Source organism: Camelina sativa, chromosome 4 (genome assembly GCF_000633955.1).
Source record: "Camelina sativa cultivar DH55 chromosome 4, Cs, whole genome shotgun sequence".
Taxonomy (NCBI): domain Eukaryota; kingdom Viridiplantae; phylum Streptophyta; class Magnoliopsida; order Brassicales; family Brassicaceae; genus Camelina; species Camelina sativa.
In genome coordinates, this window is record NC_025688.1 from 13,309,279 (window position 1) to 13,328,876 (window position 19,598).

Below are 19,598 nucleotides of genomic sequence, written 5' to 3' on the forward strand. Positions count from 1 at the left end.
TTATCAATAGGATAATCCCTCAAACATATGGACACTAAAGATTGGAATAAAAAAAAAAAAGAGAAATCATTAGAGCTTTTAATATTGTGAGTGTGATGTCGCATAGACACAGCACAGTGTTAAAACGTTGAGCTTATATATATAGTAGACAAAGAATGCCATGGTGAACCAAGCTGAGAAAGAACTTTTTACTAACAAAAGAAAGATAAAAGAGAGAAAGAGAAGGAGAGAGATGAAAATGATGCAAGAGGAAAACCGAAAAGGTCCATGGACAGAACAGGAGGACATACTTCTGGTAAATTTCGTTCACTTATTTGGAGACCGACGATGGGATTTTATAGCAAAAGTATCAGGTTTGAAGGTGGAGGGAGAAAGATAAGAATAGGTAAGGAGCCTCCATTAATGTGCTAGTTTTGGTTGTAGGTTTGAACAGAACAGGAAAGAGTTGCAGGCTAAGGTGGGTTAATTACCTACACCCTGGTCTCAAACGTGGCAAGATGACCCCTCAAGAAGAGCGCCTTGTCCTTGAGCTTCACGCAAAGTGGGGAAACAGGTCTGATCCATCTTGAGAAAGAAACAAAAAAACTATCACATACTTTTGTAACAATATTTTATACAATTCTTTTCACATGTAGGTGGTCAAAAATAGCTAGGAAATTGCCGGGACGAACCGATAACGAGATAAAGAACTACTGGAGGACTCACATGAGGAAGAAGGCTCAAGAAAAGAAGCGTCCTGCGTCACCAACTTCCTCATTTTCCAACTGCAGCTCTTCATCTATGACCACTACCACCACCAACACTCAAGAAACATCGTGCCACTCGCGTAAATCTTCAGGGAAAGTGAGCTTCTACGACACTGGAGGATCCCGATCCACGGGGGATATGATGAATCAAGAAACCGAAGATGTATACTCAATGGATGACATATGGAGAGAGATTGATCACTCCGCGGTAAACATAATAAAACCAGTTAAAGACATCTACTCAGAACAAAGCCATTGCTTAAGTTACCCAACTCTGGCTTCTCCAACATGGGAAAGCTCATTGGATTCTATATGGAACATGGATGCAGATCAAAGTAAGATGTCGTCTTCTTTTGCAAATGATCAGTTCCCTTTCTGTTTCCAACACAGTAGATCGCCATGGTCCTCAGGTTAAAATTAAGATTTAATTCATTGAGATATATAAATCTGTTTTATACATGTTATATATAACTTATAAATAAAATAAATCCTAACGACTGTAATAATTTTGTTTGATGAACACAAAAACATCCCAAGTCTGGACTCTGTAATCATCCCATATATGTGTGGTAAGTAACTAGCCTACGTTTGTGTCTAGATGAATAAGAATGAAGTCTTAATGTATAATACAAGTCAATACTCTAATTCTAAAGTAAGTACACTTCAATTTTCAGATTTTTGTTTTTATATGTTAGTCTTTTCTCTTGTGGTGATAATCTCAAATTTCTGTTTAATATATCAACAGACTACTAAAGCGTCACTAATTAAGTTATACTTGTAATAAACAAATTTGGACAAGAACATATGAATCAACTTGCTGATTCTCACCCAAAAACATCATTTTTTGAATCAAATGTGAATGCGTCGACATTACTATGTAGAGATATGAAGCAAAAATCACACAACAATTTATGAACTTACCGTTAAATAGACAAACTCGAGAAACAGTAATTTTAATCAGACCAATTTACATTGTTTTTTTCTTTTGTGCGCGCCAGATTTTTTTCATAATTGAAAATAAAAGAATCAGTCAGGCTTTGAAAATCCAAGTTGGGGTATGTGTCTCTGGATTCAGTCCAAAAGGGTGTGACAAAATTACTCTTGGTTTTCCTGATATTTTTGTACATATCTGAAACTTAGATATATTTAAAAGCCACACATCCAGATTTCAGATAGTTGATTTAAATATTCAAAATAAATAAATGGTAATTGGGAGCTAACACAATGTTGTTGATGTAATCGATAATTTTGACATATAATGTATAATATAAATGATTTATTGAAATCATTATACATCTATATATATATATTTTTAAAAAATATAATGATTTTGATTATGTTGATGATTTCTATGTTATCATTTTCTCATTAGAATTATAAACTTTACTCCATTAAAGATTTGTGTTGGAGCTTTAGTGCTCTTAGAAATTAGTATGAAACCTACAAATCCCCAAAGAATTTATAAATGCAAAAATAAATATTCTACATGATATGAACAATAAAGTTAACATTAATAATGCATCATGAAATGATTTGGTAAAGAATTTAAAAGTCTTGTTAGAAGTAAATAACCCGCCAAAATAACTGATTTTCAAAATAAATAACGCGCCAAAATAGTTGACTGAATAACATAATACATTTAACTAAAACTTATAAATTTTAAATTACTTACCTAAAACATTGGATTAATATTTATTTTATTTTACTCTAATAATTTGGATATAAATATATTGAATACCTTCTACCTCCATTCATATGAGACTATCTCTTCCTTTTCTAGTTCTTAAAATACAAAATCTCGTGCAAATGATGAAAGTAAAACAATTTTGATAGAGATACACTTTTGGTTATTGAACAAGTTTGGTCGTCTCAATTGTTGAAGCTGACGTATCCTTACTGCGTTTCCTCAAAAGAATTTTCTCCAAAGGTTTCGGTTTTTAATTTTCTATATACTGTATATAAATTGATAACAATCACTTTGTCATGAAATTTTGATATATTGAATTGAGAATGATTCTAAACTCACAAGTTTTTAGTCGCAAAGGGTTTTAAATATTAACTCTCCGGACTCCGGGCACTATAGATTGTCTTTCCATTTTATCCTATAAATTTATGATATCCTTAACACTTTTACGCTGATCCGTTTGTTATTTGTTTGATCCTATAATGACTGTTTTGAGTGTGTTTACTGATTCACAATTATTACAGAACATATACATTCTTTTCTCATGTTATTGTCTTCACAGAGAAAGCGAGATGGATTCAAAGAAGTTCAGCGATTTCTCGACCCTGCCTCCCAAAAATTCACCTACAAAGAACGTCATAGTGATCTCCTCCGGTTCATCAAGCGCCACAATGATCCCTCCTCTTCCCCAAAACCCTACTTTGGCTGTAAACCCATCTCCGACCATTCTTGATGGACGACGCTGTTCCAAGAACGGTGAACAAGTCTTTCACGACGCTGTTCAGAAACCTACAGACGGAGTAACTCCCGAAGGTGGATTGGTGAACAAGTCTTCCCCTTGGGTCAAATCTCGGTTGCTTGGGAGAGGGGGTTTCGCCTCTGTTTATCTAGCAACGTGCAAGAACGAAGAGAGAGCGATCAAAACTGCAGAGATTTCACGTGCTACGAGTCTCATGAACGAAGGAAGGATCTTAAGAAGTTTACAATCTCCTTTTGTGATTAGCTGTTCGGGCGAGGAGATTGTACGGGAAGGAGCTGATTATCATTACAACTTGATACTTGAGTATTGCTCTGGAGGAAGTATAGGAGATATGCTCAGGATCATTCAGAAAGGGATAATGGAGTTTGATGTAAAGCTGATCGCTAGAGATGTTTTGGTTGGTCTGAGAGATATCCACGCCAAAAACATTATTCACGGTGACATTAAACCGGACAATCTCTTACTGACCCCTATTTTTAATCACCAAAATAGGTTTAACAGGTATGTAACCAAGATTGGGGATTTTGGTTTAGCACTAGAGAAAGGTTCGGTGGAGTATGGAGATGGATCGGGTCATAAGAGAGGTACTATGCGCTTTATGGCTCCGGAGCTGATAAGTTGTGGTATTGTGGACTTTAGTGTTGACATTTGGGCATTTGGATGTTCGGTTTTGGAGATGTTAACCGGGAAAATAGTTTGGGAAGAGTACGGTGGTTTGGTTTATAAAGATTTGGTCAATCTAATCGGTCACAGTAATGTCATTCCTTATATACCGAGTGGGTTATCTGCAGAAGCACAAGAATTTCTAAGGGGATGCTTTGTTAAGGAGCCTAAATCAAGGTGGGGGCTCGGTGCACTCATGAACCATCCCTTTCTCAATTTGGATGTAAAATTGCCTTTTAATGCAAAATGAATATTAACATTTAAGTCGGTGTACTATGTAAAACGCTCTTTTTGCAAAAAAAAAAATAAAACCATTTAATTTTATACCAACAGGAACTGTAATTTTCAATTAATGTACATAACAGAAAAATATGGTAACTCAGTTATCATTATTAACTTTGCTCTTAAGAATCTTTAACTCATGTAAACTCAATAAGTTAGGCATTTAACTAAAATTAGTTGTGATTGGTGTAATATTGGATGGATATGGCTATATATATATATATATATTGTTAGTTAATTAAAATTATGTTACTTGTTTATACATTATTATTGAAACATATGTGATTAGTGTTATGGTGTAATATTGGATGGTTATGGCTATTACAATTATTGAAAGAAATTAAGAAAAGGATTTTATGTGTGCATGTGCGAACATGATTATCTAAACAAGATGATATGAGAATATTGAACCGGCTCTAAACTTCTTCGAGTATCATGTTTTTAACTAAATCGACTCTTCACTGGGTTAGGTTCGTGAAGAAACTGTATTTGAAGCAATTGAAGCACACGAGTATTAGATTTTGCAAATTTACATTAGTTTAAGAAACAAATTAGGAGATTTAGAGTAGGTAAATGGAAAAAGGCATGCAGGAGATAGTAGAAAACAAAATTACAATACTCAAAGAATTAACACAATTTTTTTGTTGTTGTAATCGATCATTTTGAAACGAAATGTATAATACAAATACATAAATGCTAAAAATATATTGAAAATATTTTACATCTATATATTTTTTATGAATTACATATGATATTGATTATGTTAATGATTTTTATGTTATTTTTGTTTTTCATTATAATTATAATCTTTACTCTATTAAAGCTTTGTGATTGAGCTTTACTGCCCTTAGAAATGAGAGTATGAAACCTAATTATCAACAAAGAATTTATAATAAATGCAAAAATATGTGCTTAAAATTCATCATGATAATAGGAATAATAAAGTTAACATTAATCTACTAAATTTTTACTAAAGAATTTTTTTCCCTCAATTACCAAAAGTTAATACTAAATAATAACGCGTCAAAGTTACTGATTTATGAAATAAATAATGCTGTGAAGTTGTTAAGTTAACCGAATAGCAAAATACAGTTGCCTATTTTTTTTCTTTTTTAATTAACAAGTTACTCAAAACATAGGATTGTTTTTGATTTTTTTTTGCTTTAACAATTTGGATATAAATATATAGAATACCATTTTCCCTTCATCCATATGAGACTATCTGTTCATTTTTTTAATTCTTATAATATAGAAAAAATAATATATATGCAATATACTCGAGAAGATGATCAATGTAAACCAATTTTGAAAGAGACACAATTTTTTTTGGTCACTGCCGAACCGTCCAATTTATCCACCAAACCTTAGGTTCGGTTTTGCTTTTGACTTTCTTAGTAACAGATGAAAAAAGGAAAAATGTTGACAAAAAAAAATGAAAAAAAGGAGAAAAGAAACTTGAGTCCCAGGTAGATTCATTATAAATAACCTATCGCCTCCTATCTCCTCTCTGTCTCATCATTTTGTAATCAAGAGAGAAGAAGGAAAAAATAAGAGAAATACATAGAGAAAAAAAAAACAGAGCTCTAGGGTAAGAAAGATGTTATGTTCGACTACTTAAATTTTTCAAGTATTATGTCTTTTACTAAATCGACTTTTCATTGGACTCTTTATTAGGTTACGTTCGTGATAAAACTGTATTAGAACCAACCATCTGAGGCATGCAAGAGATGTACGAATATGTAATTTTGTAAATTTACACTAGTTTAACAAACAAATTAGGAATTTTAGGTTAGTGGGTAAATGGAAAAAGGCATGCGGAAAATAGTAAAAAAATTATAATACTCTAAGAATTAGCACAATTTTTGTTGTTGTAATCGATCGTTTTAAAATGTAAAGTATAATATAAATAAATGTTATAAATGTATTGAAAATATTTACATCTATATATTTTTTTTTGAATAACATATGATTTTGATCATCTTGATGATTTTAAAGTTATTTTTGTTTTGCATTATAATGATAATCTTTACTCTATTAAAGCTTTCTGATGGAGCTTTACTGCTTGTAGAAATGAGAGTATAAAACCTACTTATCAACAAAGAATTTATGAATGCAAAAATATGTGTTTAAAATTCAACATGATGATAGGAATAATAAACTTACCAATAATGATCCATCCTATAAATACTTAGTAAAGAATTTTTTTTTTTAATATATAGATACCAAAACTTATTACTCAAATAAATGATTCATGAAATAAATAATGCTTTGAAAGTGATAAGTTGACTGAATAACAAAATACACTTGCCTAAGAAAAAAAAAAATAGAGACACAATTTTTTTTTGGTCATTGAAGAGAAAAGGAAACGTAAACCGAACGGTCTAATTTATCACCGAACCTTAGGTTCGGATTTGGTTTTGATTTTCTCAGTAACAGAGGAAAAAAGGAAAATAAGAAAAGGGAAACTTGAGCCCCAAGTAGTAATCATTATAAATATATATATCCTCATGGCCTCTAATCTGTCTCATCGTTTTATCTTTTCTGTCTCATCGTTTTAATAAAATCAGACTTCAGAAAAAGGAAAACAAGAGAGAGAGTTCTAGGGTTAGAAAGATGTCGAATTCAACATCTTCTGATCGATTAGGTCAGTGGGACGAAGACTCGAACCGTCCCCACAAGAAGCGGAAGTATTCACAAACCAGATCAGAGACGAACGTGATAGAGGATGATGCAGATTCGTCGAGCAAGAGGAACCGTTCAATCCTAAGAAAGCCAAAGAGCGATTCGTGGGTGGTGGCTCGTTTTCTCGGAAGCGACTCAAACGCCTCTGTTTACTTAGCCTTAAGAACGACCGAAGAAGGCGTAGACGATCTTCCTTCCAGGATGGCCATCAAGTCTAACGAGATCTCAGAATCAGCATATCTCATGATCGAGGAGAAGTTCTTAACCCGTCTCGAAAGCCCATACATCGTGTCTTGCTACGGCCACGAGATAACAGAGGAGAAGAAGGAGAAGAAGAAGTACTTCAACACCATACTCGAGTACTGTCCTGGCCAAACCCTTGAGAAGCATATCAAAGGCCACAGAGAAGGGTTACCAATTGATGATGTGAAGAGATTGGCTAGCGATATCTTGCGTGGTCTCAAGCGTATACACGGAGAAGAGATCATTCACCGCGACATCAAACCAAAGAACATCTTACTCACGTCTGTGAACAGAGCATTTGCCATGTATGGGTATAGCAAGGACAAGGCTATGATCTCTGGTTAGGGAAACGCGTTGGAGAAAAAGCGGATTGATGATGGCGAAAGCTGGAATCACAGGAGTGGTACCGCGAGGTTTATGTCACCGGAGCTTATAGGGGACAAGGTTTTGGACTATGGTGCGGATGTGTGGGCTTTTGGTTGTACTGTGCTTGAGATGTTGACTGGAGTACGGGTTTGGGGAGAGTATGATGAGCTTGATTGGCAAAGTTGGGTTACTGTCATTGGTAAAAGTGGTCTGGTTCCAACTATCCCTGATTACTTGTCTGAAGAGGCTAAGGACTTTCTTACAAAGTGTTTGGAGAGAGACCCTGCTAAAAGGTGGTCTGTTGATAGTTTGATCAATCATGAGTTCTTTTATGATGAAGAAGAAGCAGAGATAGAAGCATATGAAGCAAATCTAAATGCTGTAGCGGCGTTTCAACAACAAGAAGAGGAAGAAGAAGAAGAAGAAGAAGAGGAAGTAGTAGAAGAAGAAGAAGAAGTAGGAGTAGGAGGAGAAGAAGCAATAGAAATAGATGAAGAGTACCCTAACGAGGATTCGGAAGAAGAAGAATACCCTAACGAAGATTCGGAAGAAGAAGATGAATTTGAGATTTTTATGTAACAATCTACACTTCTTTGGAATCTTTATTTCATTATTGGTGTGATAAATCTGCAAAATTGTTGTATAGACAAAATATGTTTCAGTTGCTCTGTAATTTTATTGATTGTTTCAAAAGCTTGAGATGTTATTGTGTCAATCTTTCTATAGAGATGAGTTTATTACTGATCTTGTTACAGCCTTGCACAATCCTGAGTGTTTTGTTTGGCCTTTCTAGTTAATTGTTAGTATTGTTTGGTTCTATTGAATTGTTTGGTTCGGTTCGGTTTGTTCGGTACATGATTGAATTGTTTGGTTAATTGTTCTTTTGTTGTTGTTTTGGCGAAGGAGAGAAAGAGAGAGAGAGAGAGAGAGAGAGAGAGAGAGAGAAGCAGATCCGTTAATGGAGAAATGGCAGAGCTTGATTCTGTAAACGAAGCCAAGGACAAGGAGAAGAAGAAGAAGCTATGGAAAGCTGTTTTCGCTATCTCTGGTATTATGATCACTCTCGTCATCTATGGTCTTCTTCAGGTCTCTCTCTCTTTCTTCTCTCTCCCCACTCGAATCCGCCTCTCTCTTCAAATTGATAGGAATAAAACGATCTGGGTTTTTTCGAATTTGTGCTTCGTAATTACAGGAAAAGATCATGAGAGTGCCTTATGGATTGAAAAAAGAGTACTTTAAACACTCTTTGTTTCTTGTCTTTTGTAATCGGCTCACTACATCAGCTGTTTCTGCTGGTGCTTTACTGGTAACAACACTGAGTTGTAGTTATATATATATTCATACTATCTTAATGGTTCTCTTAAAAGAAGCTTTGGTTTTTGATTTGTTTGCAATCCTTTGTGTGTTTTGTTTGTAGGCGAGCAAGAAAGTTTTGGATCCTGTAGCTCCGCTTTATAAATATTGTCTCATTTCAGTAACTAACATCTTAACTACAACATGTCAGTATGAGGCCCTCAAGTATGTGAGTTTCCCTGTACAAACTCTGGCTAAATGTGCCAAGATGATACCTGTAATGGTAAGCTTTTAACTTTAATTTTTGTTACATGTGATGTGAGCTTATCACCAATATATCTAATCTATGTGGTTTCTTGCAGGTCTGGGGAACTCTCATCATGCAGAAAAGGTACAGAGGATTTGACTATTTTGTGGCTTTCCTCGTGACCCTTGGGTGCTCGGTGTTTATTCTCTTTCCGGTAATAACCCAATCTCTTCAAAGAACAAATGGATTCACTAGTTTATGTATGAACACTAAGATTAGAAGGAATGAAGTTTTATTCTATATGTATTTGAGCTGTAGGCAGGAGATGATATTAGTCCGTACAACAAGGGAAGAGAAAACACCGTGTGGGGTGTATCCCTGATGGTTGGTTATCTTGGGTACATATCCGNATTCATACTATCTTAATGGTTCTCTTAAAAGAAGCTTTGGTTTTTGATTTGTTTGCAATCCTTTGTGTGTTTTGTTTGTAGGCGAGCAAGAAAGTTTTGGATCCTGTAGCTCCGCTTTATAAATATTGTCTCATTTCAGTAACTAACATCTTAACCACAACATGTCAGTATGAGGCCCTCAAGTATGTGAGTTTCCCTGTACAAACTCTGGCTAAATGTGCCAAGATGATACCTGTAATGGTAAGCTTTTAACTTTAATTTTTGTTACATGTGATGTGAGCTTATCACCAATATATCTAATCTATGTGGTTTCTTGCAGGTCTGGGGAACTCTCATCATGCAGAAAAGGTACAGAGGATTTGACTATTTTGTGGCTTTCCTCGTGACCCTTGGGTGCTCGGTGTTTATTCTCTTTCCGGTAATAACCCAATCTCTTCAAAGAACAAATGGATTCACTAGTTTATGTATGAACACTAAGATTAGAAGGAATGAAGTTTTATTCTATATGTATTTGAGCTGTAGGCAGGAGATGATATTAGTCCGTACAACAAGGGAAGAGAAAACACCGTGTGGGGTGTATCCCTGATGGTTGGTTATCTTGGGTACATATCCGTTTCATTTTTTGTTTAGTTTTTAAATAGGAACCTCAATACTGTTTTAGTATATCCATAATCTGGTATTGGTAAACTGGCTAACAGGTTTGATGGCTTTACAAGCACATTCCAAGACAAACTCTTCAAAGGTTATAATATGGAAATACATAACCAGATATTCTACACAACAATTTGTTCATCCATTCTCAGTTTCACTGGTGAGAACTTCTCTTTACAGTTAATTCTCTCTTTCACCTCATTTTTTTTTCCGATTCTAGGACCTTGTTGTATCTTCTGTCATTCTGTGATGATCCTTTCCCGTTACTTATTAATCACTTTGGTTAGTTTGTCCTGTGTCTTTCCATGTCCCAAGCTCTTAGTTATATGTAAACTTCTGATTTAAGTTGCAACTGAGATCATATGTAAATGATGTTAAACCCTGTAGTTAGTAGGAACCGTTCTTATGCTTTGTGTATCTCTGACTATGATTCTCGAGTCCATCAGTGCTTTTCGATATAGAATTCATCTGCCTTGCATAAACCTCAATGTGTGGACCTGAAAAAAGGTTACAAATCAGGTCAACCATGTCTTTTGCTTCTCATATGTGAAATTTCTCGCTTGATATAGGCCTTATACTGCAAGGGCATTTACTCCCAGCTGTGGACTTTGTTTCTCGGCATAGAGATTGTCTATTTGACATTGCTTTGCTTTCCACCGTAAGTCTTCTTGTTTTGTCATTACAATTATCATGTTCCAGAAATATATCAAAGTAGAGTATGATTGCATTGCAGCAGTGGTCACAGCTGCTATAGTTAGAGATAAACTAGAGTTGAGTATTGAAACAGAAGCCCTAGTAATGCGAAAACTAAAATGTAGTATAAAACTTATCAGAGATGAAACCGGTGTTCTGCAGGTGGCAACAGCCAGCCAATTTTTCATTTCTTACACTATTAGGACATTTGGTGCTCTAACGTTTGCTGCCATAATGACTACAAGACAGGTAAATAGTTAGTTACTCTGGTGGTGTCAACTCTTTGATTCCTCAGCAAAATATGTTCTCTCTAATTCCTTCTTCGTTGTCTGAAAAACAAAAAGCTTGTGAGCATCATGCTCTCCTGCATCTGGTTCTCACATCCGCTTAGCTGGGAGCAGTGTATTGGATCTGTAAGCTCCTTTAAGCCTCTCTTTACTTTGGCTTCCCTCTCATGTGATCTCTCCTTGTTCTCAAAGCTAAACCCATTTTTCACTGGTGCCAGGTAATTGTGTTTGGATCTCTATATGCTAAAAACTTGGTGAAGAAGAGATCAGAAAAGCCGCAGGCAGCTCAAGAACCTCCACCGGATGAAGAGGCTCAACCTCTGAAGGGAAACCCTTAAAGCACAGTGAGAGTTTTTTTTCTTCGCTGATGCTTAAACAGTTACCAACCAAATTTAAATGATCCCTCTAACTTTGAGGCATCTTACTAACAAAACCAAGCGGTTGAGATGGACTAAATTGTTTTTGTTTTTGTCAAGAAGAAGAAGTCATAGATCACATATGACGAGTATTTTATAGAGCCCTGATGTATGCAACTCTAGTTTCTTGTTTCCGTTTTCGACCTTTTGTTTGTGCAAGCAAAAACATTAACTGTTTGTTGTAGACTGGTTAAAAAATTTGTGTAAAATTGTAGTAGGATTTTGGTATTATATGATAACTAAATGTCTGACTATCAAACTTTTTTGGTTTAAAATTTTTATTTTTAATAAATGACTTCATAACTAAAAAATCTGAAACACGCCAAAGTCCTAGAGACGACTCAAACAAAAGTCTTTCAAAAACAAAAGTATTTTTAAAACGAAAGTTTTTTTTTCTTAATATCAGAGACAAATAAATGGATTTCGTGATATATCTTAGGATAGATTAAATTCATATAAAATTTGGCTTATTTATTTTGAAATAAATACATATACGTAGATTTCGAAATAATTTGTGTCACCCAAAAATTTGAATCTTTCTATTATTCACCTTTAATTCCATTCAAATCTTTTTAAAATATAATATGAAAATTTTAAAATTCAAGAATAAATCACTGTGGGAATAATCTAAGATTTTAACTAGTATTTATAAATTATAGAACCAATATGTACCACATGATTTTGATAAAAAAAATAAAATCAATAATTGAATAACACATGAAAACTATATATGAAAACTAGTTGTCTGACTGACTCTCAAATTCTTTGTTTTAAAAGCTTTATCTTTTTGGTAAAAAACTTTAAATTTTAAAAATATAAAACACGCCAAAGTCATAGAGACTACTCAAACAAAAATATTTTTTAATCTGAAATTATTGCTGACTAAATATTTTAGACACAAACAAAAGTCTTTTTTAAACTAAAACTATAGCTTAATAAATATTATACTCAAACAAAAGTGTTTTTTTTTTTGTAAACTGAAACTACTGCTTAATAAATATCAGACTCAAACAAAAGTCTTTTTTTAAACTGATACTATTGCTTAATAAATATCAGACTCAAACAAAAGTATTCTTTTAAAGCTGAAACTATTGCTTAATAAATATCAGACACAAATAAAAGGAACTTTGAGGTACATCCCAAGACGGATCAAAACGTGGTTATTGACTTCTTGTGAGGGTTTTTTTTTTTTTTTTTTTTTTANCAATCAATTCTTGTGAGGGTTTTATTTTTCCTTCTAATCATGAATAACAGTGAAATCAAAGAAGAAGAAGAGACGAAAGGGATGAGCTCCGAGATCGAATCTAGTTCGGACAAGTCTTCACATCAGGTTCAAATTACTCAATTGAGCTTTCTATATTCGTATTTTTCATAGGGTGGACTTTTGTTTTTTGTTTTTCGTAATTATTGCGATGTATGATCCATGTATTTTTCATATGGGTCTTTGAGTCGTCTGTTCTGAAATGGCCAATGATTTGTATGCAAATTTTGTGATTATAAGTGAAAAAGAATTTAATGTCACTATGAACTCATATATATTGATCAGTAGTTTTTGACTTGTCTTTTCTTTCCTTTTTCTGATTTTCCATTTGAATACAGGTGGATCATGTTTCTGATGTAGACAAAGGTACGGTATCGTTGATGTGATTACCAAAAGAATGGAAATTATATATCATTTTTTTTTGTCTAATTACAACTCTCAAGTCTCAACCAACATTATTCTTAAAAAGGTATCAGAAGAAAATCTTATGTATAGATAAACAGAATCATAAATTATATAACATATATGTTTAGAGTACTTCGTAAATGAAGTTGTAAGATCTGCCAAACCACGGGAAAATCTTAACAACGACAAATAAAAATAACTTTTAAAGGGTCGCAAAAACACGAGAAGCTCGAGACACGTTTCGTAGCATATGATAGAGTACGTCATCCAACAACTTACAGCATCACGTTCGACTCTTATGCGAAAATGGTGAAGATGGTCAAGGATGGATATTACGAGTCCCTTCCTTTCACTTCCGGTGGATACACTTGGTACGTCATTCACGTCAAGACCATTACAACTTCAAATTTTGGTAGCTTCTATTATATTACATATTTGTCTATAATTGTATCCCTATTCTTTTGTTTTTGTTTAAATAAATATTAAAAGGACGTTCAAAATCTACCCAAACGGAAACACGAAGGTAGTAGGACTGCCAGGATTTTGGGTTTCAGTTTATACAAAAATCGATACCTCAATCTTCGTCACCAACCCACAAGATGTGTATGCGGAGATTAAGTTCTTCGTCTACGACGGTTTCAAACGCGTTTACTCTACACACCAAGGTACGTACGTACTTAATTTAAGAGGATCAATACATCAATTGGAACGTAAGACTAATTTTTTTTTTCCGCAAAACATAACCAAGTGATGCAAGTCTAGCTAGTGGCCGTTACTATGTTGTTCTCAACTCTATTGGTCAAGATTTATGTACTATTCTCTTTGGTTAATGAGCAATTGATCGATTTAAGGCTCTTATTGCAAAGTTTCTCAAAATAGTTTTTGTTATTTTATTTTGTTTAATTGGTTATAGAAAGTGAGCCAGTAAGGTTTGATAAAGTAAAATCGGAGTGGGGAATTCCGTTTTTCCTGGGCACGGGATGTTTCATAGAGGGGTTATATCTTTACGACGGAGGGAAATGTGAGGTTGGAATAGATATCTTAGTTGATCAACGCTACCAGAGGGAACTTTTCTCTTATGACGAAAACGTCATCAACCCCGTTTTCACTTGGAACATCACCAATTTCTCTACCCTCTATCATCACTCGTACACATCCAATACGTTTTCTTCTGGAGATAGAAACTGGTGACTCTCTCTCTCTCCATCTCTCTCTCTTTACACACACACTCTCTGATATATATAGCTAACTGTTTGTTATATGATGGGTTTAATGATTATTAGGGTTTTGAAAGTGTATCCAAATGGATATGGTGTTGGAAAGGATAGATATTTGTCACTCTACCTGTTGAGTGTGAATAATGAGGTCAATTACGTTGAAGGCACGCTACGAGTTCTAAACCAAATTACATCCGGTAATGTGGTGAAGCAAGGTGAGTGTATAAAAGTCTTTCATGGCGATATATATATATATATATATATATATATATATATATTGACAACAATTATAATCTGATATATCTGCGAATGTAAAGAGATCAAATAAAAAACCAATTAAACTTTTATTTAATATTTTACAAAATATATTATTACAACGTTATATCAAAGAAGTAATGAATATGAAATATCAAAGATAAATTTAACATATCTCATCGGTAGCTAATATTAATTCAATTATTTTTCAATTGTAATTGTTTTCTACAATCATTTTTATTGAACTAATATCCCAAGATCTCAGTTCGCACAGTTTCGTTTCGGATCCCGCACTGGATTTTCAAATCCTTTCAAATTTAGTGACACATATCTAATACATGTTTGTCTTTGTTATTGTGGAGGTTAGTTAATTATTATAGTTTCATTTTTCATTTTGTTGTTTTTTTTTTCTTATGGTAAGTTGAGGGATGGCCTAATGCAGCAGAAAATGGATGGGGCTTCCAGGAGTTTATATCTCTTGCAGATCTTCAAGTTCAAGGTTTTGTTGTGAACGATTTGCTTCAAGTTCAAGTCGAGATCACGGCCTTCTCTAAACGGACTCCATTTACCTAGGGTTTATGGTGAGCCCAAAAAAAAACCTCCCTATCCTCTTTCGCTTTTTACTTCTGTGTATTTTGTTAACTATGTCATTCGATCATGGAAGGCTCAATTCGGAGATCTCTTGAAACTACTCCGAGACAATTTATCATCAGTGGATCGCTGAAGCCATGTGATGTTTATGTTTATGTATCCAAAATAAGAAATATTTCTAGAAATCTTTCCCCACAATCTACTCTTCTTTTTATTAAAAAGAAAAAGAAAAAAAAACTCTACCTCTTTTGTTTATACTCCATGTGTGTCCAAATTAATAATGAGTTGCGAACTCTTTCTAACGTACATTTTGAGTTTATGCGTGTTTCTAAATTGTAATATAAATAAATATGACTGTTGGAAATGAACTTCACTGTTTAACTCTGAATGATTGAGTTCCCTATTTAAAAATGTATATTCGACAAAGTAAATACTTCATCTACAAATTAATGTATGGAACCGAGAAAAAAAAGAGACTAAAACGTGTACATCTTTTTCTTTTTCGTTAGTCAAATGTGTACATCAATCCTCTATCTTTCTATATTTTATTAAATTTTAGTATTAAGAATTATATAAAGTACTAGATAAGGATCCGCTCGATGTGCGGGTTTAAAGTTTTGTAAATGAAATTAAATTTATTAAAATTTGTTGTATGTTATATATAAATTTTATTTTTGTTATAATATACTGATTTAAATCCATTTAAAAATATTTTATGTATGTTACTATTAAAAGTATATTTTTTACACCTAAATGTACCTTGTATGTTACAAAAATATTTTTTATCACTATCTAAATATTGTTTATATATAGACATTAAGCCAAATATATTACTTTCACTTCTGCATAGTTTTTAATTACTAAAATAGTTGGCTCAAAAAATATTTTGAATAAAAAATATATTACATAATATACTAATCAATGATGTATCATAATAATGATGTATGACCACCATGGAGAAAACATCGGCTTCGTCTTCATCTTTAATCGAGAGAACCTTGCGTCTAACCTCCTCCACCAGAGATAACCTTGCGTCCAATCTCCTCCACCTTTCTCCCTTGCGGAGATAACTTTGTGTCCAACCTTCTCTACCATAGGGAGAACCTCGGCTCTGCCCTCCTCCTATGTGAAGAAAATATGTTCACGTCTTTTTGCTATCTTAAAATGGCTTGTTCCGGCAACCAATGAAAGTAAAAACAATTTTCTAACGTCACAAAAAAATCTTTTGATAGTAACTAATGTTAAATTTCCCAATGTATTCGTGATAGTAACTATGCCAAAGTGAAAGTAATATTGTTGGCTTAATGTGTTTACAGATAACATAATATACTAATCAATGATGTATCATCACAATATTATATGACCGCGATGGAAAAAACCTCGGCTCCTCCCTCATCCCTTATGGAGAGAACATTGCGTCCAACTTCCTCTATAATGGAGAGAACCTTGGCTCCGCCTTCCTCCCTTGGAGAGATAACATTGCGTCCAACCTCCTCCACCTTCCTCTGTTGGGTAGATAACCTTGTGTCCAACCTTCTCCACCATAGAGAGAACCTCGGCTCTGCTCTCATCCTGTGTAGAGAGAAAATGTTCACGTCTTTTTGCTATCTTAAAATAGCTTTCTCTGACAACAAATAAACGTCAAAACCTTTTTCAATCGTCACAAAATCTTTTGATAGTAACTAATGCTAAATTTCTCAATGTATTTGTGGAAGTGTCTTTGACACACCATGATGTAGCCTCTGTTTAGTGAGCCCATGTCTACTCTCAGTCTATGGGCCCACCTTCTCAAGTGGGCCCTATATATATTCTCGGCTTGTGGACCAACCCATATTCGACAGCCAGTTTGTTACGTCTGGGAGTCTTTAAAAACTTGATTACCGACCTTACAAATCAACAAATGATATTTTCTTGGAAAATTTAGGTTTAAGAAAATAAGAAAAATTTACCTTTCCATTAAAATATATCCCAATTAAACAAAGTTGAAAGCAATGTTTTTGAATAAATTATTTAAATATGAGACGATCTTTGATTATATAGAAGTGAGTACAAAATTTAGAATTAATAATTAAAAGAATATTTTCCTTAATCTTTTTTTCTATTTTTTATAATTAATCACTTAAAATTAAAAATAAGTAAATAATATTATAATTTCGAATTTTATGAAATATGTATATAATCTCCTTATAATTATTTTAAAAAACTTTGTTTTTTTTCTAAATTCTGAAACTTTTTATAATTATCTTTTTACTTTATTTATATTTTTTTAAACAAAATATTTTCTTTTTGTTGTAATCAAATTCTTCCTATTAAATATTTGCACATGTCAAAATCTCAGATTGATAACTTGACACATGTTAAAATCTTGTTAATGACTAACTTTCAAAACCCAATTTTATATAATAAAATTCACACTTTTGTCCTTTAAACAATATATTTATTTTAGTCAACTCAATTGTTTTTGTTTTTTTTATTTGTCAAGAAGAAGAAATCATATAGATCACATATGTCATATATTCATTAATAGAGCGTAATGTATGCAACTGTAGTTTCTTGCTTCCATTTTTTATATTTTTTGTGCAACCAATAAGTTTTGTAGAGTTGCTAAAACTGTTATGTAAAATGTCCCATGTATTATATGAAATCTAGATGTCTCATTATCAATTTTTTTGGTTTGAAATCCTTTCTTTTTGTAAAAGGTTTTATATTAAAAAATCAAAAACGAGCCAAAATTACAGATACGACTCAAAATAAAAGTTATTTTCAAATTGAATCTATCGCTTAGTAAATGTAAAACTCCAACAAAGGGACTTTGTGACAGTTCCAACGACGGATTCAAACTGTTGTGATATTTTAATATTTCACATGTGAAGTGTATTCATTGATAGAGACTAATGTATGCAACCGTAGTATCTTGTTTGAGTTTTCCAAAATTTTTTGTGCAAGCAAGAACCTTTTTATCTATTATATAGTTGTTAAAACTGTTGTGTAAAATTGTAATGGTGTTTGGATATTATATAAAAACTAGACGTTTGACTATCAAATTCTTTGTTTAAAAAGTTTAATTTTTGGTAAAAGGCTTTATATCTAAAAAATCTAAGATGCGCCAAAGTCACACAGACACTCAAACAAAGTCTTTTTAAAACTAATCCTATTGGCTAATAAATTTCATTTGATTATATAAAAAAATCATTTGATTACATAACTCAAAAACATATGTTTACGTATTATGCATCTCGTTTTTCTAGTTTTTTGAGATTATTAAATTTACCTCTAATATCAGTTTTTCTTCTAATTTTCAAGATAGCTATCAGCAAAAAAACATGAACACAAAAATTCAAATTAACAAGATAGAATATATTTTATGATAGCTATCATCAAAAATATTTATTGTTGTAAATAGTGTCTTTTATCATTGCAATATAGTGTCTTTTATTCGTAAGTGAAAACATAATACAAAGTATTAATTTTATTGGAATAAATTTTAATTACATGATGAAAATATTAGTATAGCTAATTTATTTATAAATTGTAACATACAATATAATATTTTTAATGTATACATGAAATTATAACTTGAAAATAAAATTTATAGGAATGAATTTTTATTTTTTTTTGCTGAGAATGATTGTATAAATTTATTTATGTTTAATTTATATATCTTAACATTTTCATTTTCTCGTGATGTAAATTATTACATTCGAGATTACAGCATATAAAAAATATCTTCAACAATTTTGGATTTCCAAAAATTTAATGGTTTTTCATTTTTAATTTTTGTTTTAGGGTTTTAATTATTTTTAATTCTAACTAGGGTATAGATTTGATATGATGAATAGATTGTGTTTGATAGAAAAATTTAGCTCTAAACCATTTAAGTGAAGTGAGCAAAAACTGAAGTTTAGTTTATTATGGGGGTATAAATAGTTAAATTATATTAAAAAAATAGAAAAATGAGATACACATTTGGTTTGAAAAAATCACTAAAATTGTATAAATTATCACTTAGATTTAATATATTATTTATATATTTATTTTTAACCGGTGTAACTATACGGGTCTTATCTAGTTGCTTAATAAATCTCATACTTACCAAAAAATTGTTTTTTAAAATTAAAACTATTGCTTGATAAATATCAGACTCAAACAAAAGTCTTTTTAAAAAAAACTGAAACTACTATTGCTTAATAAAAAACAGACTCAAATAAAAGTCATTTTTAAATTGAAACTATTGCTTAATAAATATCAGACACAAACAAAATGAGCTTTGAGTTACATCCTAAGACGGATTTAAATAATACTTATTGTGAGGCTTTTATGTTTCCCACCATTTGTTTTTTTTTTTGTCCTAACCATGGCCAGTGCAATCAAAGAAGAAGAGACGAAAGGGATAAGCTCCGAGATCGACCCTAGTTCTGACAACTCTTCACATCAGGTTCAAATTAC

At 32.6% G+C, this 19,598-nt stretch overlaps 5 protein-coding genes across 7 annotated transcripts; all 5 read left to right on the forward strand.

Moving 5' to 3' along the window:
* On the forward strand, positions 120–1,196 carry LOC104780429 (transcription factor MYB48-like). 3 transcript variants are annotated; one of them, XM_010504924.2, is made up of 3 exons: positions 120–353; positions 424–553; positions 636–1,196. In XM_010504924.2, the coding sequence occupies exons 1-3, from the start codon at positions 161–163 to the stop codon at positions 1,159–1,161; spliced, it is 849 nt and encodes a 282-aa protein (XP_010503226.1). In that variant the 5' UTR covers positions 120–160; the 3' UTR covers positions 1,162–1,196. The 3 variants fall into 3 exon arrangements, with proteins under 3 accessions (XP_010503226.1, XP_010503225.1, XP_010503227.1); XM_010504923.2 differs by having other exon boundaries at positions 185–295; XM_010504925.2 differs by having other exon boundaries at positions 328–385.
* LOC104783818 (mitogen-activated protein kinase kinase kinase ANP1-like) lies at positions 2,998–4,103 on the forward strand. Its single transcript, XM_010508920.1, has one exon. The coding sequence runs from the start codon at positions 3,003–3,005 to the stop codon at positions 4,101–4,103; it is 1,101 nt and encodes a 366-aa protein (XP_010507222.1). The 5' UTR covers positions 2,998–3,002.
* Positions 6,693–7,887, forward strand: LOC104783819 (glycogen synthase kinase-3-like). Its single transcript, XM_019244635.1, has one exon. It carries the CDS (start codon positions 6,749–6,751, stop codon positions 7,403–7,405), a length of 657 nt encoding a protein of 218 aa, XP_019100180.1. The 5' UTR covers positions 6,693–6,748; the 3' UTR covers positions 7,406–7,887.
* Positions 8,337–11,677, forward strand: LOC104780430 (UDP-galactose/UDP-glucose transporter 5). The gene is made up of 10 exons (XM_010504926.2): positions 8,337–8,512; positions 8,619–8,732; positions 8,844–9,002; positions 9,082–9,180; positions 9,285–9,364; positions 10,075–10,187; positions 10,597–10,685; positions 10,883–10,969; positions 11,065–11,133; positions 11,226–11,677. The coding sequence occupies exons 1-10, from the start codon at positions 8,393–8,395 to the stop codon at positions 11,343–11,345; spliced, it is 1,050 nt and encodes a 349-aa protein (XP_010503228.1). The 5' UTR covers positions 8,337–8,392; the 3' UTR covers positions 11,346–11,677.
* Positions 12,540–15,437, forward strand: LOC104780431. Its single transcript, XM_010504928.2, has 8 exons — positions 12,540–12,596; positions 12,678–12,753; positions 13,023–13,050; positions 13,298–13,460; positions 13,579–13,754; positions 14,003–14,276; positions 14,373–14,521; positions 14,983–15,437. The coding sequence occupies exons 2-8, from the start codon at positions 12,709–12,711 to the stop codon at positions 15,132–15,134; spliced, it is 987 nt and encodes a 328-aa protein (XP_010503230.1). The 5' UTR covers positions 12,540–12,596; positions 12,678–12,708; the 3' UTR covers positions 15,135–15,437.